The following is a 24,972-nucleotide window of genomic DNA, read 5'->3' on the forward strand; positions in this document are numbered from 1 at the left end:
CAGTTATTTTATACAACTTCTGTCTTTGGGAGAAACGACAATATTATTTTAAAATAGCATATTGCTCAATTAATATTTCTTAAAATGTAATCTTTTGTTAATTACATCTGAGGACAAAATTTATTAAATATTATAGTTTATCTTATTACTAAGAATGTTGAAAATGTGAAATCCAATGTTTTTAAATTTGCCTCATATTTCATTATATGCTTCTTAGCATGAAAAATTCAGTATGAGACTTTGATCCCTCTTACAAACTGTAATTAAGAAATATTAAGATGAACAAAAAACTATTTTAGGTACATGAGTGTTAGATAAAGCTATATAATATTATGAATGAATAATCAATATGCAATGTTTACATCAATAATTACTAAAATTACCTTTTTTAATCCATTTCTTTACATCAACATTTTGTTAAAAAAATTTACTGCAATGCTCTTGTGACTATACGATATCATGTATTCAACGAAAAATGTATTTGTTGCAATATTTGTCTCAGTTCCTTGCAATACTATGAATATAAGACTGAAGTACAAATTTCCCTCATTTTTTCATAAAGACCAAAAAATACGATTCCACCCATAGTAAAACCACATACTCTTGGAGTAAAGCCTGCAAAAAGCCTAGAAAGAATTTATTAAATTATCGGTTTTACAATACAAAATGACAGTTATTTAAAAAAGTAATTAGTTGACTACGTACCCCCTAATGCCGTTATTTCGATAAACTTCTTTCAACATTGCAGATATTGTTACTTCACTTTTATCTGCTGTCGTGCTCGACAACATTATTCTAGTTTTCGCAACGTCCAAAGGCGTTGTTATTGTCGCAGATATAGCCACTGCAAAAATTAATGCTATTAGAAATATATCATTACACAGATATCTTTTACTTAATATTTTCACTACCTGACAAGCCTCCGCAGGCGGCAGCTGCCGAGGGTGAACAATCACGATTTGTATACCTTGTCCAGCAAAGTTTAAAGTATTCCCATAATGGCATTTGAATTAAGCCAAATGGCAGATCTCGAATAACGGTACTTCCGTAACCACGATATAATGTTTTTATTGCTAATCTATGCGTATCGCCTATAAGCGCTTGTTTCCTCTGTTTTATTACTTCTACGGGTACTCGAATAAGGCATGCAACCTATTGGTAATACCTTAACATTTCTAAGTGTTATAAATTACTAAGTGGAGGTGGACGCTACCCGAAAATCTCGGTTCGGGTCGGGGTCCTAAAAGCTTTTGCAATTGGCTACTCGAGATTTTGGTCAAAAACTTTCGAAACTCTGATCTAAATCCAGTATCGAGTATCTGAAGTCTTGAGCATTCGAACATTGCAAACTTTTGGGGTGCTGATCTGATCTGACCTAAACCGAGACTCGGGTATCCACACTCTCCTAATAAATTACTTAATTGAGTATATTCAGAAGACGTAACAGAAAATTTCAATAAAATGAATTTAAAACCGAAATAGTTGTAATTTTATTACAGATCTTGAAATTTAGTATCATTATTGTGAAATTGACCGAAATTCTAAACAAAAGTTACCGACGGCGAAGTTAAATTGAGAGGTACATGTATTACGAATTATTTGAATTGTTTAAAAAAATGAAGAAAATAGAGAGAGAATGTTACCGATTCTCCCATTGACGCAGCGGTCATGTGTATAATCGAGTGATACTGTTGAGACATAAGAGGTTCAAAGATTTGTTTCGTTCCTTCGTAAGTTACAAAAAATAGAGCAGCTGCAAGCAACGCATTGATTAATATAAAAATGTAATTTTTATTGATTTTAATCAGTTTCTAATAAATTAGTTCGTAGTTAAATTTACCCGAAGGGCCAGATCCTATCATTACAGGACTCAAGCCTTGATATAATCGTTTAAATCCGCCGGATTTCAGAAAACCATGCTGGCTTTGTAAACGTGTTTTAAGTGTATCCACTGGGAAAAATATAAGATCGACAGTCATTCCTGCTAGAGCACCTGACTGTTATAAATTTAAAATACCTTTTTATATCGTATCTTTATACATACAGTATATGTATAAGATGTCCCATTATAATCTTTTCTCGAGAGTTCAAGGTCGTCTTTGGTTTCAAAGGAAACTTTATAATATTTTTAATATTTTCTAGATACTAAGAACCACCCTATGTATACAATTTATTTTAGCTAGATATATAGGATATTCCGAGACGAGTTTATCAAGTTTATTCAAGATAATTCAAAGTTTGACTTGAAAAAATTACAATAGGACACTCTATATATGTATAACATAAAAAATATGCAGAATGAATTGCGAAAACGTGAAATATTACGATTTTTACGTATGGAACAAGTCGCTCATGCATTTCGAACTTTAACCCGAAATATTTGTTACCATAGGTAAAGCAATAGAAACAATTTTTGAATAATAAACTACTCGTAATTATAGTTCATAATGTTTTGTAAGTTCAAATCAATGGTCTAGGCAAATTGAAATACAATGACTGTTGGACAATTATCAAGAGTCTCCTAACATTTAACGATAAAAAGTCAGTGCGTGTGATTAAAGATATTACTGAACTGAAGCGTGCACGCAACTAATCAAGCGTTAATTTTACGTTTTATATTCTTTACTTACGATAAGTGACACGACTACGGCATTTTTCTTCGCAGAAATATTATTTTCGTGCATGTTTGGTTAGTACGATATCTCCTTAATCAGTTAAAATTTTCGAAAGACGTTCAGATCGTGGCGATGATACAGATTAAACACGTCATTGAATTAATAAATTCCAAATAACTGTTTAAAGGAAAGATTAACTACAGGGTAGGGCATGATCTTTGAACAAATTACTGAAAACGATACGATTGCAAGTACCGTTGAAATGTGTACTTAAAAATTTCGTCATCTTTTTACACGTTAACTAAACTACCGCACAGAATTGAAGACCACGTGTACTTATTACATAATAACATCACTTTGCATTAGGCTACTTTGCGTGAGTATAATTCTCCGGTCGGTTTTTATAGTCTGCTAGCTAGACCTAACCTACTCTTATGTTCGCGAAACGCCACTGCATTTCCTGAGGGTTAGGAGGAGCTTTTGTTTGAAGGGTGTTTTCCCCTAGCAATAAACGAAGATGCGTGATAGAAAATTACTAGCCGCAATATACGTAATATAGGGAATCACGCAATTACGTCATGAAAGCTGTTAGATTCAGTATGAGGAAATTCTTGGCTTTTGTATTTGCTATATTTCGGTCAGTCGGGAACGCGACAGGAATTTCCGAAAAAATGATTGATTTGATGTTTTAGGTATAATTCAAGTGATTCACATAACCTCGAATTTCGTTGACACCTCTTTAGGCGGGAATCTCGAAAGATTAATACTTTTCCTTGATCGTTCACAAAAATGTCACAAAACATTTTGAAAAGCAGTTTGGAAACAGCTTCCTTCAATATTATATTTCAGGTATTTCATTACTATAATAAACGCTTAAACTAATGTGTTAATTCGATACTAAAGAATGTCATTTTGAATACATGGGAAAAACTTATGTCATATTTATAAATATAAATTATGCTATTTTATTTGATATTTCATAAATAGTTATTGATAAGTTTCAAATTTTATATCTTTAAAACAACAGCTTTTATCCTTAGTTGACATCATAAAATTCACAGAATAATTTAAGAATAATTTACAAAGATTTTTAAACTGAGAAATTAAGAATTTTCTGAATATTAATAATCATTCTTTATCATGGATACTAATTAAGGACTTAAAATTATTGAAAGAAACAATCACATTAATTATTCTTTTCAGATTTTATGTAGAGGTGTTACTTTTGTTTTGAATGCTTTCGTTGTTCGACATGTGGGTGAAGCAGTCTTAGGAGTCATAAATGTTAGACTGCTGTTATTGGAATCAATGATCTTGTTCTTATCTCGAGAACCATTCATGAAAGCATGTTTGACTAATACAGCAGAACATAATTGGGCACAAGTTGTAAATTTATTATGGATGACGTTAGTTCTTAAGATTAATCATGATTTGTAACATTTAAAAAACATATATAATTTCTAAATATCTTTTTAGGGTTCCTATATGTCTTGTTATGTCCCTGATGTTTGGATATATTTGGCTTTCTGTCCTAACAGTATCTGAGGCATTACCAGCATATTATACATTTGCAGTTTGGGCAGTTGCTTTGTCTTGTATCATTGAACTGTCATCTTTAATTATTCAATTAGTTGCTAGTGCATTTTTATTCGTGAGGCTGAAAGTAAGAGCATCAATTAAAATAAATTCAGTGATTTCACAGAGCCTTATTCATAATTTCATTTTTTAGATTATACTTGATACTATTATGATTGCTATTCGTACACTGACATTTGTTCCATTAATACTTCATAATCCAGAGAATGCATTACTTGCATTTGGTGTAGCTCAATTAGTTGCAGCAGTATTTTATACTACTAGTCACTATGCATACTTTCATCATTACATTAAAAAGATTAATAAGTGTAAATTAAAGAGAAGAATGTCTTTGAAAGACAGTAGTGATGAATGTGTTGTCAGAGAGTTTCCATTTAAAACAGTGACAGACTTTTTACCTGGGCAATTGGAAAATAAAGTATGTACTATAATGTATTTCTTGTATATCTTTTGTACTCAAATAGGTATTTTTTAGGAATCATACCTAGATAAAAAATTGACTATTCTTACATGGAGTTTCTTCAGGCAAGGAATTTTAAAACAGATTTTAACAGAAGGAGAAAGACTAATCATGACAGTAATGCCAGTATTGACATTTACTGAGCAGGTATACAATTAAAAATAAGTATTAAACTTTAATCTTTTAAAAATTAATTTGTTTTCTTACTCATATAGGGAACATATGAAATTGTAAATAATCTAGGTTCTCTAGCAGCAAGATTTATTTTCCGTCCAATAGAGGAGAGTGGATATTTTTATTTTACTCAAATGGTTAAAAGAGACAAATCAATTAATGATCAGAATCCTGTAAGTATTGATAGCAGGTATATATATAGTATGTAATATCTACTTTTACAAATTAACAAGAAATATGATTTTAGGTAAAAATTCAAGAAAGTGTACATGTTCTTACACATTTATGTTCAGCTGTTATGTCAATTGGTCTAGTTGTTTTAGTTTTTGGACAATCATATTCCAGCACACTGTTGTGGCTGTATGGTGGCTCAAAATTGACTTCATCTTTACCAATTCTTTTAATGAGAGCACATTGTTTGGCCATATTACTTTTGGGAATAAATGGGGTAACAGAGTGTTACACCAATGCAACTGCTGACAGCTCAACTATAAATAAGAGCAACTTAATTATGATTTACGAATCAATCGCATTTTTGGGTGCATCGTATTTATTTGCTATTTGGTTCGGACCAGTCGGTTTTATTCTTGGAAACTGTGTAAACATGAGCTTGAGGATCTTACATTCTACTATTTTCATAAATAAGAGATACAAAGATACAATATACCGTCCATTACGTGGATTAGTGCCAAAACCTGTGTTTTCCGCTTCTCTTCTTATAACAGCTTTAATCACTAATGTGTCTCATGTAATAGAATCATTTACCTACCTTTTATACATTATTCCAAAATTCTGCAGTACATTTTATATTTCTATTTCAGGCTTACTTCTTCCCCGATCAAAAGGTTTTACACTTAAGTGTTGGAGCAGTAATGTTTATGATAGTACTTATATCTTGGATATATGAACATCAAGATCTGATTAGACTCGGTACAAATAAATGGTATGAAAGAAGAAACAGGCACAAGAAGAGTGACTGACCTTTATTCTGTTAACAATAATTTATTTGCATATAAATTATTTACAAAAATATTGCAATGCAGAATTTATGTAAATCGTAAAAAGTTTAATAATTATGTATTTTCTACATTGTTATAGTTTAAATCAAGTACAAGTTCCCCTATTTCAATAATATTACATTAAAATCATTTATTCAAAGTTTATATATATACACATATTTATAGTTAACAAGATAATTATAAAGATAAAGAAGCTTAGTTTAAATATAACCAGTATTATTAGTTTCAGTAACAAAACTTGCTTTATACAGAGACATACTTATAAATTCCACCTACTAATCGACCTTTACGTTGTATAAGGCACTTCCTACAAAATAATTTACAATATTTTTTGTTATTAATTTAGCAAAACCTATTCAAAGATTTAATGTTGTTAAATAAAATTTTTCGATTACTAATTCAGAGCTTTCTACAATGAATTTCATTCTAATTGTATTATATATTAAATTTAATTAATCTTGCATTACCTGTTATCATTCTGAAGGGATATAATCGGAGCTGGTGATTCAGGCTCCAATTTTGCAACTTGATCAGCAATAGCTACAAGTATTCCTGCACTATCAATGGATGCATCTCCTTTAACTAAATACATTTAGCACTTTTAAAATTCCATTATATTTACTATTAAATTATTTCATTTACTAAACTGATAATTCTTCAGACATTCATTCATCAAATCTAATGATTACTTTTTAACATAATCATAAAAACATACCTCCTAAACATAATCCTGCTTCATCTGCCAAGATGCAACCAATCATGTGTTCAGTATTATTCCTACAAAATTACAAAATAATAATAAAAAGCAAGATGAAATAATGAATATACATATGTAGTGCTTAAATGATCTATAGCTTTAAAATTTTAAGTAGCAGAATATATTACAGTACTCAATAACAAAGAAAGATAATAACTGGTGATTATATTTAAAAAAAATGCAGTACTAATAAAACTACTTTTTCTACAAGATAATAAAACTCGACTTATTTAAAATACCCTTGCTTTCGTAAATATAATTTGGTATTTAACTTACACCTCATCCAGTGCAGCTTCCAAATTTCTTTCCATTTCTTTTATTTAAATACAACACTTGCCACAAATCAGATATTTACTGATAGCAATTAGATTTCACGTATTTATTAATTCAGCATAAATGTTACATTCGTTGTACGTACAATTTCCACCCACACACTTGTAATCGAACTGTTCGAGATATCGCGTTAACTCGATAATTTTGTCAATTACTGAAATTTAAAGTATTTTTAATTACTTTATACTTTTGGGGTATGGACTTAGGTACGGTGTATTCAGTAATAACATATATGTACAATAAATAACAGATGAGTTGACATGAGCAAAACATGAACCCAGTATTGGCAACTTAGGTTACACTACAAATGAAAGAATTCCTTTTTCCCTTACAAGAAATATTGCTTATCAAAATTTATATGCAAACTAATGTACTCCAAAATGTCCATTTTACATTAATAAAAATATTTCGTACGTGGTAACGAAGAATGAGTATTTAATTGTGTATCGTTTTGGTACACAAAGAGTGGCAATCTTTGACTGTAGTCAAAGAATTAAATACATATCAACGGACGCTAGTTTCGATTGTTATGATCAGTTAAAAGTCAGTTGGAGGCTACTTTCATTTTATTTACAAACGATCGTTGCGAAGCTAACTTAATTGCTCTGTTTTACGAGAGAAAAAGAAAATAAAAATGCCTGTAAAAACGAAAGAAATAAAAGGACTACTGATCCCTATAGAAGAACAAGTAACAAAGACTTAAAAATTCTCTCTTTTATCAACACCGTCGTCTGAATTTAGTTTACTGTTATTTCGATGTATTTGACGTTTTAGGTAAATAAATTGAGAGAATTGATTAAAAGCAATTCTTTTTATACCGCCGCAACGACAAAATCAACTTTCTTTGAAGAATTAGGAAAAGTTGGAGACAAATTTGATGCTTTGGCAAAGGAAGATATTTCTGATTATGAAGAAATGGAGTCTAAGGTTGTTGGTATAGTGGAAGAATTTTGTTCTCTGGAATACAATGATAAACTGGTATGTGAATACAGAATTTAAATAGTTTTATTTTATAGATCCTCATTCAGAAATGTTTCAGATTACAAATGTAAACAAAGAATTTGCAGAACAGACTCTGTCTACTATGTTGGATAAGCTTAAAGTTGCACTCGAAGCTTTGGAAAAATTGGGGTGTTTACCATTGAAGCAAAGATTAACAGATTGCATGGAGTATGTTGGGGAAATGGGTCAAGCTAATGAAATTGAACATTATCAGAATATTAAGGTATACAAAATATAGACATCATCCATGTTTAGTTTAGCTTTGTGTAATAACTAAAATTCTATTACTTCCAGGAGTTAGGCACTTCCATTTTGGAATTGCTTGGACCACTGCAAATATATAGAAAAAGCTTAGCATCTCAACTGCTTGCAGAGAAGATCATATTATATTCATGTCAGTTGTGCACAGCATTTAACTTATTAGTACAATTAGTGCAAGAACAGCATCAGTTAAACATGTCAATCTATGTAATAAAATATTTTATATTTGCATTTCAAAAAGACATGAGCTTATTCTAATTGGATATTTGCACTTTTATTCATATAGAATTGTAAGAAATATATCTGCGAAAGACTTTGTTTTTGCTTGAAGATGATAATAGACATTTTGGATGTACCAGATCCACTACCAGAGGATGAAATATCTGAAAGGGAAGATCATTTCGTATACAGGTAACAAACCTTAAAAAAGTCATTTCAATACTCAAATCATATTAATCTATTTTTCTGTATGTTCTGTTTAGAATGGATTTGGTATTGGATATTTTATTAGAACTGCCAAGTAAATCTCAGGAAGACCAGATATCAGATTGCAATGAATTATGGTTGCGAATAGAAGACATATTCTCGTCTGCAATGGCGATCGCTCAAGTGTGTAAACCTTGCAATTTCAAAGCAATAACTGGAACTTGTCAGTCCATTATATCAGAATATGAGAACTTGAAGTTCCAGTTGACATCTGAATCGTCTGATTCGGCATTGAACAATTTATTTATGAACAGTTTAAACGACGCACTTTATCGGTTGGAGCGCAAAATCAACGTATCCGTATTAAATCTTGTTATGGAAGTCTTCAGTGATCCCTTTAATGCTTTGAAGAAACTTGTTACAATATGTGGCAATTCTTTAAGCGCTAAAAAGCGATCACAAAATGACTTGGCTAGCGTCATAGAAGATTTTGATCAAGTTATAGATAAGTCCATGCAAATTGGACTATTTGCTATTGCTTCTTGCAAGGACAGGAATCGTACGTTAACTTCTAATTAAATTTGTCTCGTTCGTTTCACTATCCTTCATTAACTGTAGAATCTATTTTAGGAATCAAACAAATTCGTAATTGCTTAGCCAGTCTTGAATCTTTGGAAACAGAATTAATCTCTGCTATCACAACTTTTTATTTGCATCCAGAGAGTAAAGAGATGCGAGCGAACGTGAAACTTTTAACCGAGCAGTGGCAATTGGAAATAAACAAATTGCAAGATGCATTGAATTTAATTATAGATTCAGCTGCTTACTGCGAGGTATTTCACGATCAATTTACGTTTCTTATGTAATCGTATACGAGAAAAAGTATTTGGAAGAAAACTACGCAACATATGCTATTTAGGTAGTTTTAGATGATCTTCAAGAACGTATTTCGATAATGTCCAATTGCCTTGATAACAGAGAACCAGTTACGCAGACGCAAGTGCAAGGCGTTGTGCTTAGATCTTTATCATTGTCTCGTCAAATTAGTACAACCATAAATGATATTGGAAGCGATATTGTGGAACGACAGACAATAATGATGGTTAGAGAATTGAAAGCTGGTAACTATCTATAGACTAAATTTTAATTACATATTTGAACGAAGCGTTTAAGAGTTATCGATTTTATTTTCTAGCGATTTTTGAAGCTGATGCCGCTTCGAAGAGTCTTCTTACCGACAATGCTACGGAACCTCAGCAATTAAGGGTAATAAAACGATGTGAATTGATCTTGAACGTGGTAAAAAGATTGCATCCTGCTTTAGTCACAATTATGAACAACACATCACTGATGAATACAAATTATGGGAAAAACGGAAAAGGACAAGGAGATACTATTCACGGTATCCATTTTTGCAATATCAAATCTTAAATTTCGTACGTGATTTTGATATGGTTCTCCATTTCCAGATATAAGCAGTAGATTGACGTCTACTTATATAAGAACTCCATACACAGGTACAAGTAATAAAAATATAATTACCCCACCTGCATTATTATACTTTATTTTATGTTTTTCCAGTAAACAATTACAAATCACCGTTATCTATACAAACGGCGAACAGTGTTTCCAGAACACAATTGAATCTTTCTTGTTTGATACCCTACATCAAGAAGGGACGTGAGATGCGTACAGAACGTTCAGTCATGTATAAAACTCCGCGGAAAGTCGATTCTGTTGATCAATCTTCTACTGATACCAGGTTAAAAACAAGAAATTTGACTAGTATTAGACAACACCTTTTCAGTAGAGATAGCATTAGTTCTCACGATGATATTTGCTTATCTGAAGAAAGTATGAATTTAACAGGTATTTTATAAATATATGTATATACCTATAGCAATGTTTCAACTGATATCTATCATTATCTGTTAAAATTGTAATATTTTCAGATATTCTAGAAAAGTTTATTACTACTTGTACGACTTTAAGTGCAACTCCGCCGAAGTCTCAGCAAGAGAAGACGCAAAAGGAGTCAACTGACGCATCGAGTAAAAAGTCCTCCTTGGCGGAACCTCTGGTTGAATGTATCGAAACACAATCTGGATTAGCGACTCATAAAATTGATCAGTGTTCGTCGATTGGTGGCGGAGATGCTCCATCGATTGTGGAAGTGTCGAAGAGTTATAGTGATGCACAAAGACTAGATCACAATAGTGAAGTAATGCAAAAACGATTGTTCGGAGATTAAGTGTCTTAAATTAATCTTCACTGAGTTTTAGTACTTTAATCTAGGAAGAAATATGAAATTTCTTTATATGCGTTTTGAACATTAGTCTTACGATTTCTACTGGATATAAAAAAACTTATTTTTTAAAAAAAAGGGAAAAATATGAATTTTATTTAGCAATTTAAGTTCCTTCCCATATCCTATCGTTACTTTTGCGATTTGTAAAATTTCTACAAATAAACATGCTTTGAATTCGAATTTCCCCCGTTCAATTTCAATTATCGATATATCTCGCAAGCTCCAAGGGAATAGGCGTCGCTTGGGTTGGGTAATCTTGGTTTTGATTCACGTGATCGCGTTTGTGTGAGTAGAGTTGATTGTTTGGTGGGCTCAGCCTGTTTGTAAAACTTGCATATAAACTATTTGAATAGAGAAAAAATGGGTGCATCAGTTTTGCCGTTGTTATTCTTCACTGTGGTTTGGGGAATCGTAGGAATCGCATTGCCCATTTTTGTACCAAAAGGTGCCAATCGTGGGTAAGTTATTCTACAGCCATTAGTACAAATTTCTGGTCCTTCAAATATTATTCTCATTGCAATAAAAAGCCACCTTATCGTTGTCACTATTTTGATCACGTTATTCTTATTCTGTTTAATAAATACGAGCATGAACATGTATCTTTCTTTCCAGGATTCTCCAGGTTATGCTTATGTTGACAGCTTTCACTTGTTGGTTGTTGTAAGTTAGCCAAAATTGAGTGAAATAATTTGATAGAATTAAATGTCAAATATTCTAAAATATTATTCACTTTTGTAGTTGGTTATGTTGCTATATGGCACAAATGAATCCACTTATTGGACCAAAACTATCTAATACAACAATTTTACTGATGGCTCGAGAATGGGTAAGCATTGTATTTTATATAATTTTTATATTAAGGACAGTATTTTTTTATTATGTGAATATTTGTCACAGAGCAACAGGGATTTTGTAAGTGAGGGAGCCCAATAAGGAAAAATTTGAATTGTATGTATATCAAGTATTTATGAGATTCTGTTAAAAATAAAACAATATTGTTGAAATAAAAGTTAAATGTTCAGGTATCCTTGTACCTGGAAAACTCCATGGAAAAGTAAACCAATTAACTTCATCCAAATACCAACATTCCGATAAAGTTTATTCGTATGACAAATATGTATTATAATTTCATGTACAAATATTATTTTAATCTTACTCCATTGTATGAAAGGGGTGTGTATATTATGTAACATTAGTAATAAAGTTAGTTAATGTTGAGTTAAAATTTCAGTAACCTTTGTCGATTGTTTTTCTAATACAGAAAAAGAACTAGTTAATAAAGTACATGTCATTCAAAATAGTCTACTTAAAAATAGAAAATCTAAAGATTGCAGTATTTAGTTTGGAATATTAAAAGTACTAAAAAAATATCATTTACTCTTATAGTGTTTGTGAACATAAACGGAATTTGCATCCACGTAATTACTTTGTAAGGTATATAATATGTATGTAAATAATAAAAATGTTATGCTATATAAGATTAAAAATATCTGCGTCTATTTAATTTTGTGATTTCTTGAAATTCTTAAAATTTCGAAATATTCGTCTCAAATTTAATTTTCGATGAATAAATACAACAATCGATGCTTATATTGGATCGATACTGAATTAGGCATACTTTCAAATGGTAAGTGTCAATACACGCGCGCATGGTACGTACGTACACAGAAAACTGTGACCATCATGGCGAATGCATACGTGTGCGTGAATGTCTAAGCATGCACACATGTGATCTCTGCATAAGCAAAAGTGACAAGTAGTGACGCGTTCTTGCCCAAGAAAAACAATAATGGAGGCGTGTAATGCGGTTGAACGTGAAATTGACAAGGTTTTATTGAAATTCGGTGCAATAAATGAACATGCAGAGACAGTACTGCGTGACCTGATAAATCATATTGAATCTCTAAAAAAGGAATTCGAAGAAGGTAAAATACAAATTACTATGCTCCTATGACGTCGTCTCCTGTTGACATTTCGTAGAGAGAACAATGAGATTTACAGATTATTTCTATTAACAGTAATCTTGATAATCGTACGAGTAATTCCCGTGTTACAAATACTAGTATACTAAATTGACGAACTTTAACCTGGTAGACGATTTAATTTTTCACTTTCACTTCACATTATTTCGAACGATTCTAACCTCTCTCATCTGTACGTTCAATTAAATGAATAATAGCTTAGGATTATTTTTAAAAACATATGTTATATAGATTTAGTCCTATTGGAATACATTTTTTTAATTCATCAGCACCACCTGATCATGAGTTGACCCCGGGTCAGGTACAAGTGTTGAAAGAAACAATGACTAAGGTTCGTGAAACAGCACAGCGATTAGCTACTGATCACAGAGAACTGCATAGTACAGTATCCAAAGTGGGAAAAGCAATTGACAGGAATTTCATAGCTGATTTTGCCAGTACTAGTAGAGAAGATGTTTTCTCAGGTCCAGAAAAATCACATCTATTGAATCAAGTTATTTGCCAACATTTTTATCGCCACGGCATGTTGGATATTGCAGCAGAGTTAGCTGCAGTAAGTACACAAAAATTTATTTTTAATATTGGGAATAGTACTTTCATCTAGGAGGAATATAATTGAATTAATATTTCAGGAAGCTGGCATTAAAACAGATGAAGGAACAAAAGAACCCTTTACAGAATTGAATTACATATTAGATTGCTTGAAGCAAAGGAATCTCGAACCTGCCCTTGAATGGGCCAAAAGGCATAGAGAAGCACTTCTAGCACAAGTATGCAGTTCTATTACTATTATCACCATAAAATTATCATATTCCTGATTTGTCTAATACTAACTTTCTGTTTAGAACTCTTCTCTTGAATTTAAGTTGCATAGGTTACATTTTATAAGACTGGTACAACAAGGACCTAGCAAACAGAAAGAAGCAATAATGTACGCTCGGCAAAACCTTACGCAATATGTCGGACGTCACGGTAAAGAAGTGCAAGCTTTAATGGGCACGCTACTTTACTTGCCAAATGGAATACAATCCTCTCCCTATAGTCATTTATTGGACCCTACCTTGTGGCTCGATATTCACGACGTGTTCACAAGGGAAGCATGCACATTACTTGGTTTAAGCGTAGACAGCCCTCTCTCAGTATGGTATGTATTCTGTTCACAATCAATCTTAAAGAGTCGCAAATTTTAAGAGAGTTTATTTTAGCATTAACGCGGGTTGTACTGCATTGCCGACACTGTTAAATATCAAGCAAGTTATGCAGCAGAGACAAGTAACAGGCGTTTGGAACGGGAAAGATGAGCTACCGGTAAGCGATGGCTGAATCGATAATCGAAAACAACACAGTTCGATTGAAATCATTTTTTTTTTACACAGATCGAAATAGACCTGGGCAAGCAGAGTCGTTATCATTCTGTTTTCGCGTGTCCGATTTTAAGACAACAGAGCACAGAGAATAATCCGCCGATGAAGCTGGTTTGTGGGCACGTCATTTCGAGAGACGCATTGAATAAGCTTACCAACGCAAACAAGTATGTTATTTAGAAAAAACAGAGACATTAAATTCAATAGCGGGATTGCTTAAATTAAAAGTGAAAATAAGCAAAAAAAAGACACCAATTCTTTTCCAGATTGAAATGCCCGTATTGTCCGGTGGAGCAGAACCCAGAAGATGCTAGACTTATATATTTTTAGACTACTGTGATACAGAGGTACGAAACACGTGCTGTTTTTAGGTTTCTTCGAGGCGTTGCGCTTAAACCAATGAATCGCATGCGTATACCTACGTCGAGGCATCGTAATTCGTGAATTTTTATGGTAACCATGAATTTTTATTTTTCTTAATTAGGCTAATTTCTAATTGTACCATTGGTACGTAAAAATTCTACACAGAAATGTTTCTCTCTCTCTTTTTTTTTTGGTCGAGTGGCGGGTTTACTTTGACGTCACCAGCGGCGGTAGTTATCGCTTTTATGTTTGATATTTCAGCGTCTTTCGACGTGCAAGTATGTAAACGCGTAATTAGAATAAGAATTGGAATGTGTTAATTCAGTTGGAACTGAGAATGAAAATATATACATATATATTTATATTCACGTATGTGCGAGTATGGAGATCTGCATATAATTAAAATCAGACACTGAGCAACGTGTTTTTTGTATATACTAATATTAAAATATTGTTAATTACCATTAAAGTTTGATCGTAACGACAACTATTCAACGATGTCACGTGACTTGCGCGATCTTTGTATCGGCACGTATCGATACAATCCTGTTTCCGGTTATATCCGTTCCATCCAAACGTCGAAGCAAACTATCGATACGTGTCCCTCGATCGAATATTTTTCTACCCTGAATTTTAGAGAATAAATAAAACGAAATATTGTACATATATATTTATCATATTATAGCATATTGTAATATAGTACATTAATGGGGAAAGAATCACCCGATGATCACAATACACGAGAGAAATCCTAACGACTTCAAACTTCTTCACGGTTAAACACGTACGTTTATTCGGTACACGATATTGAACGATATACACATTAAACACACATCCATGCTTCTAAATTACAAGCTAACGTTAAATAACGATTAAATTCGTTGAAACGAAGCTGACCGCAGCGAATAATACGGTATAAGAATCTAAATCGAGCTGTGGAGCATCAACCGAGCATCAGTACGCACGCGTCTACATCGGCCATGCCGAAAATTCCGCGATTTTCAGAACCGACACGCACACGCGTTTAAGTTTCCCTCGTTATATGTTCCTTCCCCGCGAATAAACGTTCCTTTATACATACCGATGACAATTCTAACAGCCACACACGCACGCACACATCGAGGATAAGGAATGCCATTGTTCTCCTTCGAATCCTGCTGTTTTTTTCAACAACTACACAAGCATTAAGTCGGACCCATACACCAGCTGGTTACATATATACGTTACAACCGTAAGATGCGAGAAAATATATTCGTTAACGGATAAAACCGTCCATTATGCGTGTAGATACAAGTGGCAGGGGCGTAACGTTCGTTCGTTCCTTCGGCGTAGTTATATAAATTCAAATAATTCTTCCGTCGATTTTCAAATCGCGACAGATCAGGACGCCCGCGATTTATCGACGGGAACGTTAGTAACAACGAGAAAACGATCCGTTTCGTCTCCTTCATCATTGCTTATTGTCTGTTCACAATAGCAGCCGTCGACGTGTTATTCGCTAATATTTCCTTTCGAATGTATTTTTTTTCCATTTTCTTTGCTTTAAACGCGACACGAGGATACATTGAGAAGCGTAGCACCGAGTCGAGAGTTATATTTGGATCGATCACGATCGAGGTTCGATATCAATATGGCCGAAGGGTCCTTCTGCGGTTCGCGTACAATACGAAAAGCACATTGATCTGCAGAAGCTTAAAGCGTCGATTACGATTAATTACGAACGATTCCGAGGATCAGGTTCGATTGTTATCGTTCGATCATACTCGTTCGTGGGTCCGCGTGTTTCAAGAATAGTAACAGCGTGGAATCGTTGCAGTGTTTCCCTTTCGAGTGTTCAACAACGACGAACCGATGTCCAGTTCGCGATTTTTCTCAAGAATATCGGTTTGATTGCATCGGCAATTCAAGTAACAACGGAATCGACTATAGCCGATATCTCGTACGTATATATTTGTATTATACATACAGGTTGTCTTATAATTTTCTGTACAAACCTGAGCAGTGTATTTTATAAGTAAAACTAAGGCTAAAACGTCATGCAACAAGAAGTTCATAAACGCTTCGTTAAGAAGTTTCGAGAAAAATATGAAAAATAAGGAATAAGATAATACTATTTTTCGTAGTAGTATATCTTATAACTTGACTTTATTAGATTTTACTTAATTGCTTCTAAGCCTATAGACTTTGATAGCGTAGGTACAGTGTCTACGTCATGTTTTATATTTTTGTTACAACCTCCTCATAGATTTATGGAATTTTTGTTATCTGACATTATAGTCTTATTTTTATAAGTTTAGCGAAGTTTGTACGGGAAATTGTACGACATCCTGTTTACGTAGAGATTTTGATGATACTATACCGATACGCGACGCGATGCGATACAATGTGATACAATTGTCAACCGTCAGACTCGCTGACGATCGATCACGTTCCTCGATCTGTAGATTCGAAGCAACGAAACTAGAGCGAAAGAAGGCTAACAGAATAACGTATTTTCTCTCAAAATCGCGAAAAACGTCATCGAGCATAATAATAACGTTAAAGCTCAAAATTGCGGTTATCTATATAGTTGTTCCCGCCATAATGTTGCTCTTTAAAGTACATATATCGACATCTTCTATTTTTTTACAGAAGTTTCAACGATTATTAACTACATTTTACGGTATATTATTGTAGATAGCATGTTTTAATGACGCAACGACAGCGACTCGTCGTTTGGCGCAATTCTTAACCCTTTCCTATAGTAACACAACATTGATTTCTCGAGTCTGAAAATCGCTTGAAATTTTCGTGTTATTTCGCGCGCGATGCTCCGTATATTTTCTCTCTTACATATATTTAGTGACGGCGAGCGTTCGTGAAGAATTCGCAAATCGAATTGACTCGCGTTTTTTACCGGGAGTAGGTGCGTCACGTGCCACCACGTGACGCATCCTCGTGGATTTCACCGAATTCGCAGTGGAAGGCTGTATGTCGTATATATTTCTTTACAATTCGACAAGTCTGTCAGTTCCTCCTTGTTCCTTCGATTTCACGAAGGAATTTCGATTCGATGCATCGCTATAACATTCTTAACGCATATTGCTACTCAATGTGCTACACATTGGACTATTCTACACACTACTACAGATACAGCTTAACGTCACTATACGAATATATGGTCGTATATATGTGTGTATATGTATGCACAATTCGCATGTTCATATGGTTAGTGCTCCTTTGGTAATATGAACATGAATCGCGAGAAGTCTATCGCGCCTGGTCTCTCGAGGATCAATTATAACTTCTCGATTCTAGTGATTTATAGTGGACATGTTACAGTAGCTTAGGATCTCAACGTACAGACAACAAGGCCTTTATTTTTTGGAACAACAATTACACGACGTAACCACGAACTTTTGGGGTTATATATTTCGTGAACGCTTCTACGTAGTATTAGACACATGTATACGATCTCAACTACTATGCTTCTAGATCTATTGAATGGGATTATGCGTACACAGCAGAACGTATTGCTTCTACGAATATCTAAACTCGTTCGAGATACAAGAAACGAGAAAATCCTTATCACTGGAAAAAGATAGAGCTTCCCGCCGCGAATTCACACAAAGTTTATCATGTGATTTGCAAATTCGACGAACGCTTCGACGCCTCCTCTTTGTAGAATATAATCTTTGGCTTCGAGAATACTCTCGATATTTGGTACGTGATTAAGAAGGGCGAAACAAATATTCGTTGGCTCGATTCATCGATGTCCACGAGATTATGCGAGGGAAAGGTCGGGAGTCTACAGCTAGTCGAGAAATTCCGTCTTTGTTTCCAACTCTTGTGTAACAATAATGGAATTTGATTTTTATTCATTGCTGATTCGAATTAAATATGTTTGGAGAACTCTTCATAACGCCTGATCGCTGATCGGTTTCCCTGCAGCCATTCAGGGAATCCAAATCAGGCGGTTCTCCATGCAATATTTATTATTTTGTTAGACGTTCATGTCACGAACTGCTGAAGACCCCGAGATATTTTATGGGTTATGAGAAATTAATTGTAGGGAATGGACAACAATCGAGCACTATGATAAGCTATGTGGTACATCTTTATCGACACGAATTGTGTTCAATCGGTAACATCTTACCGACACGTGACGACCTTCTTGAACGCACACACTTATTCTTACGATCTAACTATATAGACGTATATACAATTTGCATTAGAGACAGGGGAAGTAATGGAACAGCTGTATTCTCGCGTACGCAAATCTCTAGACATTGTTCTCGTACAACATTCTATTCTCTTTTTACTAGAAAGATGACTCGATTTCGCACGGTGCTGTCGATCCTTCAATAGTCGAGACTAAAGAAACTATTACGCGATCGCTTCGATCTCGCCCGACTCGAACCGAAAACAAAAAGAAACATTCGATTCGATGTCGAGCTGATCCAGCAAAGTTCATAAACTATCTTATCATCTTACTTTTTTTTCTACGTTCTTCAACAAAGAAAAGTCTACAGGGGATTGCGAATTATAGTTAGCTCGTTGTTCCTTCATGTTAAAAATTCTGTGAACGAAACGTGAATCGTTAAGAAGCATACCTCCCTTTACTGGTCCTCTTCCTCGTTTTGGTACGTTACGTAGCGCACAGACGACTTCTCGCCGATTATCAACGACTGAAATACGATCGACGATCATTTCTCATTGCTACATTAATTTATTATTCGTATTAATCAACTTAATTGAGAAATAGATCGGTTACCTTCTTCTCCTCTTTCGTGGGTGGTGCTCTCAAGAAGTACATCAGCGGAGCGTAAATGAAATTTAAAATAGCGATACCGAATAACATCCACTCAAAGCCGATACTGTTAACCAGCGAACCACTCAATGCAGGGCCTAAAAAATAACAAAAGTATCATTTTTTACCAAATATACTTTCAAGGCCGTTCAGTTCAGAGAAAGCTGTTTCTCAAGAAGCATCGGTGGTTCAGTGGTAGAATGCTCGCCTGCCACGCGGGCGGCCCGGGTTCGATTCCCGGCCGATGCAAAATTCTTTTTTTTTCTTATTTTTAATATATGCTCATATTGATTACACTAGTTTCTGCTATTATAGGTACCATCAAAATCTCACGTTTTTAATTCTGCTTTCAACTATTAGTATCTATGAATGTTGCTTACTGAAGCGGAAGTTTTTGTATACGTACCAATAGCAAAACCTAAACAGAACGCGACGTCTCCGATAGCGTAAACGCTGCCGTAAACCGCGCTGTGTCTAATGTCCATTAAATATCCCAATTCAGGCATCATGGAACTGTCCACCATGCCAATAGCAAATCCCAAGCCAGCATTCGGTACGATCAAGTGATCTATGCTCTTAGCCAGTGGTATCTGCGAACACAAAAGAGTCGTGATACTTGAAGGAACAAAGGGAAGATAGAATGAAGGAAAGGACAATACAAAGGATGCGCCAATGCTGAGGATACTTACGCACATCAAGCAAATGCCAATAACGACAAGGCCGATCAGAGCTGCCAGCCACCTGGAATTTAGATTTAGTTAATATCTATTTAAAGTAATCTAGAAGGTAAAATATAAAAATGACAAAAAAAGACGCCCGAACAGGGACTCGAACCCTGGACCCTCAGATTAAAAGTCTGATGCTCTACCGACTGAGCTATTCAGGCAACTTAACTTTGCGTAATTGCTTGTCAGGCGCAACCGTCGGTGGAATTTGACTAATAAATGCTCAAAAACGCGTTATAATGCGTATTTTAGATTAATACTGAAGTACTCAATAACCTGCCCATCCTGTGCCCGAGAGGCCCGAAGAGATTAGTACCGATCAGGTAACTAATACTGGCTGGTAAGAACGTTGCTCCTTGTTTCCATCTACTTGCTCCCATCGTGTCCATCATCCAGATCGGTAGACTGGGCTCGAGCATAGCGATACCCATATTGGCGAATGTTATAGCACCTGAAATATACATTTTTGTTACCCTCAGAAGCAATTATTTTTTTATCGAGGTGGAAAACTCAATAAAAAGCAGACAGATAGATAGGATTACCAGCAGCCAAGATGATATAGGGATCGCTAATCAAACTCTTCAAAGATGGCGGTTCCGTTTCGGTATAGACCACAGACGGTTGAAGCACCAGTAATTGAAGAACTGAGAAAAATTGAATGCAGATTTTTAGGATATCAAAAGATAGATCTAATTTCGTGGGAATGGGTACTCACGTCCGTCACCAAGGGCCAATGCAGAGAGTATCAAGAAGGGGGCCGATTTTCCTACGAATTCGTACATAACGCCGCCAAAGGGCGGACCAATGAGGACACCGAGAGCTAGACCTCCGAGTGCTATACCCATTGCGTTACCACGTTCTTTGTCGTCTTGATACCTCTCAGCCAACATACCCATACCTGTAGAATTTATATTATAATAATTCGAAATATAGTTTCCAGGTAGACCTTACAAAAATGGTTTTAAAATCCTCTTTGTTAGTAGTCTAAAAGATTTGTAATGTAACAGATATAATAGTAATGGGCATGAAGATTCTTTTATATTGGTTTTGAGTGGATAATTGAGCTTAAAATTATTATAATTCAGATATAATTGTGTTTGTATGATCTATGTCATGCTAGATAGAAGATGAGTTCCCATCGAAAGCATCGGTGGTTCAGTGGTAGAATGCTCGCCTGCCACGCGGGCGGCCCGGGTTCGATTCCCGGCCGATGCAATTTCCTTTTTTTCATTTTTTAATCCAGCTTTTCAATTCATTTTTTTGAATCGTAACCCTCAAATGCTAAACGTAGTCGAATTGAAATTTAAAGAAGTATGAAATTTACCTGATACGGTAGAGCACGAAGATCCAACACCTTGCAATGCCCTAGCCAAGAATAGGATACCATAACTACGTCCAAATGCGAATATCAGCGTGGAGATGAACATGATGATGAACCCAGTGAACATGGGTATACTGTAACCAATCCTAAACAGAAACACATGGAATGCTGAAACCGATATTTTCGCAAAATCTATTTATCTATTATGAATTCGTGATATAATTGCCCTCATATGGAAAGGTTGGCGAAAAATACTACAGTGCTAATGACGTAAATCAATAATTTATGTTATGTAACGTTTTTGAGCCTATGCTTGTCTAAATTGGTTATGGATTTACCCTAAAGTATTTCTATGTAGGATATCCTCCATCAAATACTCTACAAATACTCTATAAATACTCTACGAGTAAGAAGCTCACGGAGAATAAGAATAAGTTCCCACCGCTACAAAACAGACAAAAATAAAGAAGATAGTGACGAGTTTACAATGAAAAAACTTCTGTACTTACAATGTCGACAGAACAAAATATTCTCTTACTTGTGAGTAAGTGGACCAACGATGGGATTGGCCAGTAGCTGAACGAAAGCCTTCGAGGCGAACATAATCCCAACAGAAACAATTTCTTGTAGCAGCTCTCGATGTCGCTGTTCTTTTTCAATCGCTTCTGATAAGTTTGCATTAATGGTCGTGCTCTCTGCAAAAAATTAGATCAGAGGAACGTCTATGAATTAAGAATACTTTTTTATTCACTATTCCCGATATTATTACCAGCCAGTTCGACGGTAGGTAGAGTGCTTGCGTAAAGAAATTCCAATTGAGGATCGTTCGATCTGTTCGGTGCACATGGACATATCGGCGTCGTGGCTACACTGGCACTCGTGCTCGTCGTGGTCTTGATGGCACTCAAAGCGGCTGTCGTTCGAGCAGGACTACTCTGTTCCAGATGTTGGCTCAAGGTCGCGTTGGGGTGCTTGATGTCGTACAGAAACTCTGGTATAATGGGCACTGGAAGGGAAAATTTGCAAGAGGCTCGGTAAAATGGACACTTGCGTTCGAAATGGGAGATTCGATATTAGATCTGTTACTGCTAGGTAAAACTGTATAAATCAGGTATTCTTATTTTTTAGGTATTGGAAGTTAAAGTTTGGAACCTCGACTCTTCATTATGAATATATATTTTACTCTATTCTCGTTCTTCATGGGAAATTGCCTTTACTTCGATTTCCTACTAAAAATACAAATTTTATTTTATAAATTTCAATTGAGATATAAGTACGAATTTCTTGAGAATGTGACGTGTGTCGTTTTTAGTACAGTCACAGAAATTATGCAATTAATTATTTGATAATTATTGCTTTTGTATTATATGAATGAAATATTAGTACGAAAGTAAGAGATTCGATGATTATAATCTTTATGATCTTACATATCAATTTCCTTTCCTATAATACGATATCTCATGAATCCTTCTTCCAAGTTGGGGGTGTAACTCAGTGGTAGAGTGTCTGCTTCGCATGCTGAAAGTCCTGGGTTCAAATCCCAGCACCTCCAGAACAACTTTCATTTTTGTTTTCTCAGATTTTCTTTTCCTAATCCTGATTCATGATTTCTCAAGAAATGGTTGCAATGTTTAAAACATTTTTTTAAAAACACAGAAAAGCTTCCATAATGGAAATTGTGCATCAAGCGCGTCGTTATATTGAATAGTCAATGACCAAGACTTTAAATAGTAAAAGTACGTGACATTTGACCCACGATATACTCGTCGGTATAGAAACATCTATTAAGCAGATAAGCCTCTTTCTCGAGCCGCTTCTTCAACTAATATTAAAGTAAGACGAAGAGAAGATTACGAATTCAAATAACGAAAGCCATAAAGATTTAAGTATAGCTCTTAAATGACCACTGTTATTTAAGAAAGACGGTCTATCTTGTCCTGCAAAGACTCTTGAAGATTCAAGAAAATAACTTCACTTAACTCAGAAGCCACTTTTAACGTTTTATACCAAGAATCAAGTATAACAAGTAGATACACAGAAACACGAAATTAATATTGAAAAATATATTTTTTAAAGAACACTGTGCAAGTACCATGTGTACGTAACACGAAAAGAGGGAAGAATAATTTCAGGCTTGCCAGTTGAAAAGGCAACGAAGATCCAGCAGATCGTTTCCATCCATCGAAAGCGCGTCTCATGATTTGTTAGCGCGCCCTTGGGAAAGCTGTTTCGTATACGCTCCATAAATGTATGACCACTTATCTGGATTGCCGTGAACGTGGCTGTTCGGTCCCCTCGCGTATATTTCCCACGTTTCCAGAGGGAACGTGTGCCTCGTGAATTAAACATCTCGCCGTCACGATGAAAGAAATCAAAGCGCTGCGAAATAGTCGACTCTTGAGAGGGAGAAGTTAAAAAGCTGGAAAATCCGAGTGACCAGCTCGCTGGATGCCCCTTTCCCTTTGTTCGACCTCTCGAATCTCATACTTGTGCTCTTTGCTCTTGAAACGGGGTTTCAATCAGAAATTTTATTACTACATGCCTTTCGAACTTAGAGAAATTTTTTAGGATGCAGTTTTCAATATTTTGAGAACCTTTAGTTTCTTTCAATCGATGGCAGATCTTAGATTCTACTGTGCTGTGGTCGTGAATAAAAGAATAGACATGGTGCTCTCAGAGTGATACGAACTCCGACAATTTAATTTTGCCTTTAGGAAGAATCGTATAGAAAAAGTCGAGTAATTAAATAGTTCGTGTCTCCTTGTTGGAGCGAAGTAGGCTGTGGTCCCCTGTTCTTTTTCTGTTTCGTTTTTATTCAGAGTTCGAACGAATTAATACATATTTTTAATTATTTCTATGAGTTTTTTCTTCAACTCTTTAATGCTCTTTTTGTCTTTGAAACATGTTCACATTTCAAGACAGATCTGTGCATACTACACACATCTATAAACATTAGTGTTTTCCTTTTTCGCGTGATTAGTATCTCTACCTTAGTACGATAAGAGTTAATATTAATGTACACATTTTTCTCCACCTTTTGAAATAAATAATACTCACCGACGGTAGTCAGAAGCATATTATCCAAAAGCAGAGCGATGGCAACGATCACGAGAACCAGCCTCCGCGATTCTCGACATCGTTGCAGCCAACCGTCCCATCCTCCGCCGCCCATTTTCGCTCCCTGCTTTCTTTTTTATCTCCCGTCCTCGAGTCGCCTGTAACGCACACAGAATGAAAATCAGTGGAGGAAGCATCATGAAATCACCGACGAAGCTTGTTTATAGCCCCGCCATTGAATCACTCTCGGCCCAAGAAGCAGACGAAAAGAAGAAGCGTCTCGGTCGATCGAGAAAGTCGCTCGAAAATAATTTGTCTTGAAAGAGGAACGGTGGATTGGTTGTATTGTGCGCGAAAACGACCATCCCGACGCGTTTGCTCAAGGTTTGCGTTGCCCGAGGATCCTCAAGGGCTGTTTTA

General features: G+C 35.0%; 7 protein-coding genes and 4 non-coding genes across 18 annotated transcripts; 7 read left to right on the forward strand and 4 right to left on the reverse strand.

The window, feature by feature from the left end:
• Positions 1-123: 123 nt before the first annotated feature.
• Positions 124-3,037, reverse strand: LOC143183615 (mitochondrial S-adenosylmethionine carrier protein). Of its 4 annotated transcripts, XM_076385248.1 has the most exons (8): positions 2,871-3,013; positions 2,631-2,792; positions 1,841-1,997; positions 1,644-1,753; positions 912-1,152; positions 706-844; positions 384-626; positions 124-257 (listed from the first exon to the last, which is right to left on the reverse strand). In XM_076385248.1, exons 2-7 carry the CDS (start codon positions 2,682-2,684, stop codon positions 515-517), a joined length of 813 nt encoding a protein of 270 aa, XP_076241363.1. In that variant the 5' UTR covers positions 2,685-2,792; positions 2,871-3,013; the 3' UTR covers positions 124-257; positions 384-514. The 4 variants fall into 4 exon arrangements, with proteins under 4 accessions (XP_076241363.1, XP_076241364.1, XP_076241365.1 ...); XM_076385249.1 differs by lacking the exon at positions 2,631-2,792 and having other exon boundaries at positions 1,841-1,951; positions 2,926-3,037; XM_076385250.1 differs by lacking the exon at positions 2,631-2,792 and having other exon boundaries at positions 1,841-1,951; positions 2,871-3,036.
• Positions 3,038-3,100: 63 nt separating this feature from the next.
• LOC143183611 (man(5)GlcNAc(2)-PP-dolichol translocation protein RFT1) lies at positions 3,101-5,934 on the forward strand. Its single transcript, XM_076385240.1, has 9 exons — positions 3,101-3,212; positions 3,308-3,464; positions 3,819-4,021; positions 4,092-4,278; positions 4,345-4,629; positions 4,687-4,818; positions 4,887-5,018; positions 5,093-5,593; positions 5,667-5,934. Exons 2-9 carry the CDS (start codon positions 3,405-3,407, stop codon positions 5,823-5,825), a joined length of 1,659 nt encoding a protein of 552 aa, XP_076241355.1. The 5' UTR covers positions 3,101-3,212; positions 3,308-3,404; the 3' UTR covers positions 5,826-5,934.
• Positions 5,935-5,969: 35 nt separating this feature from the next.
• On the reverse strand, positions 5,970-7,389 carry Lamtor5 (Late endosomal/lysosomal adaptor, MAPK and MTOR activator 5). Of its 2 annotated transcripts, XM_076385257.1 has the most exons (5): positions 7,193-7,389; positions 6,898-7,108; positions 6,580-6,641; positions 6,332-6,446; positions 5,970-6,171 (listed from the first exon to the last, which is right to left on the reverse strand). In XM_076385257.1, exons 2-5 carry the CDS (start codon positions 6,930-6,932, stop codon positions 6,108-6,110), a joined length of 276 nt encoding a protein of 91 aa, XP_076241372.1. In that variant the 5' UTR covers positions 6,933-7,108; positions 7,193-7,389; the 3' UTR covers positions 5,970-6,107. The 2 variants fall into 2 exon arrangements, with proteins under 2 accessions (XP_076241372.1, XP_076241371.1); XM_076385256.1 differs by lacking the exon at positions 7,193-7,389 and having other exon boundaries at positions 6,898-7,182.
• Positions 7,390-7,549: 160 nt separating this feature from the next.
• Positions 7,550-11,089, forward strand: Spt (Spitting Image). 2 transcript variants are annotated; one of them, XM_076385238.1, is made up of 12 exons: positions 7,550-7,642; positions 7,729-7,932; positions 7,994-8,179; positions 8,251-8,424; positions 8,504-8,628; positions 8,700-9,202; positions 9,274-9,476; positions 9,563-9,764; positions 9,839-10,045; positions 10,113-10,160; positions 10,225-10,512; positions 10,596-11,089. In XM_076385238.1, the coding sequence occupies exons 1-12, from the start codon at positions 7,589-7,591 to the stop codon at positions 10,892-10,894; spliced, it is 2,493 nt and encodes an 830-aa protein (XP_076241353.1). In that variant the 5' UTR covers positions 7,550-7,588; the 3' UTR covers positions 10,895-11,089. The 2 variants fall into 2 exon arrangements, with proteins under 2 accessions (XP_076241353.1, XP_076241354.1); XM_076385239.1 differs by having other exon boundaries at positions 10,225-10,405; positions 10,596-10,832.
• A 128-nt stretch (positions 11,090-11,217) lies between these two features.
• LOC143183619 (V-type proton ATPase subunit e 2) lies at positions 11,218-12,185 on the forward strand. 2 transcript variants are annotated; one of them, XM_076385259.1, is made up of 5 exons: positions 11,218-11,409; positions 11,564-11,611; positions 11,690-11,777; positions 11,849-11,899; positions 11,974-12,185. In XM_076385259.1, exons 1-4 carry the CDS (start codon positions 11,312-11,314, stop codon positions 11,882-11,884), a joined length of 270 nt encoding a protein of 89 aa, XP_076241374.1. In that variant the 5' UTR covers positions 11,218-11,311; the 3' UTR covers positions 11,885-11,899; positions 11,974-12,185. The 2 variants fall into 2 exon arrangements, with proteins under 2 accessions (XP_076241374.1, XP_076241373.1); XM_076385258.1 differs by having other exon boundaries at positions 11,849-12,185.
• A 482-nt stretch (positions 12,186-12,667) lies between these two features.
• Sou (required for meiotic nuclear division 5 protein souji) lies at positions 12,668-15,322 on the forward strand. 2 transcript variants are annotated; one of them, XM_076385241.1, is made up of 7 exons: positions 12,668-12,876; positions 13,203-13,486; positions 13,566-13,703; positions 13,779-14,077; positions 14,139-14,241; positions 14,310-14,464; positions 14,546-15,322. In XM_076385241.1, exons 1-7 carry the CDS (start codon positions 12,741-12,743, stop codon positions 14,625-14,627), a joined length of 1,197 nt encoding a protein of 398 aa, XP_076241356.1. In that variant the 5' UTR covers positions 12,668-12,740; the 3' UTR covers positions 14,628-15,322. The 2 variants fall into 2 exon arrangements, with proteins under 2 accessions (XP_076241356.1, XP_076241357.1); XM_076385242.1 differs by having other exon boundaries at positions 12,674-12,876; positions 14,564-15,322.
• Positions 15,323-19,191: 3,869 nt separating this feature from the next.
• On the reverse strand, positions 19,192-24,682 carry Vmat (Vesicular monoamine transporter). Its single transcript, XM_076385260.1, has 11 exons — positions 24,553-24,682; positions 22,247-22,501; positions 22,034-22,190; positions 21,499-21,641; positions 20,890-21,072; positions 20,717-20,818; positions 20,451-20,625; positions 20,139-20,190; positions 19,856-20,039; positions 19,414-19,547; positions 19,192-19,327 (listed from the first exon to the last, which is right to left on the reverse strand). The coding sequence occupies exons 1-11, from the start codon at positions 24,665-24,667 to the stop codon at positions 19,259-19,261; spliced, it is 1,569 nt and encodes a 522-aa protein (XP_076241375.1). The 5' UTR covers positions 24,668-24,682; the 3' UTR covers positions 19,192-19,258.
• Positions 19,628-19,698, forward strand: Trnag-gcc (transfer RNA glycine (anticodon GCC)). Its single transcript has one exon. It is a non-coding gene; the product is annotated as a tRNA-Gly (tRNA).
• Trnak-uuu (transfer RNA lysine (anticodon UUU)) lies at positions 20,263-20,335 on the reverse strand. Its single transcript has one exon. It is a non-coding gene; the product is annotated as a tRNA-Lys (tRNA).
• On the forward strand, positions 21,319-21,389 carry Trnag-gcc (transfer RNA glycine (anticodon GCC)). Its single transcript has one exon. It is a non-coding gene; the product is annotated as a tRNA-Gly (tRNA).
• Positions 22,976-23,047, forward strand: Trnaa-cgc (transfer RNA alanine (anticodon CGC)). Its single transcript has one exon. It is a non-coding gene; the product is annotated as a tRNA-Ala (tRNA).
• Positions 24,683-24,972: the final 290 nt, after the last annotated feature.

Source organism: Calliopsis andreniformis, chromosome 9 (assembly GCF_051401765.1).
Source record: "Calliopsis andreniformis isolate RMS-2024a chromosome 9, iyCalAndr_principal, whole genome shotgun sequence".
Taxonomy (NCBI): Eukaryota; Metazoa; Arthropoda; class Insecta; order Hymenoptera; family Andrenidae; genus Calliopsis; species Calliopsis andreniformis.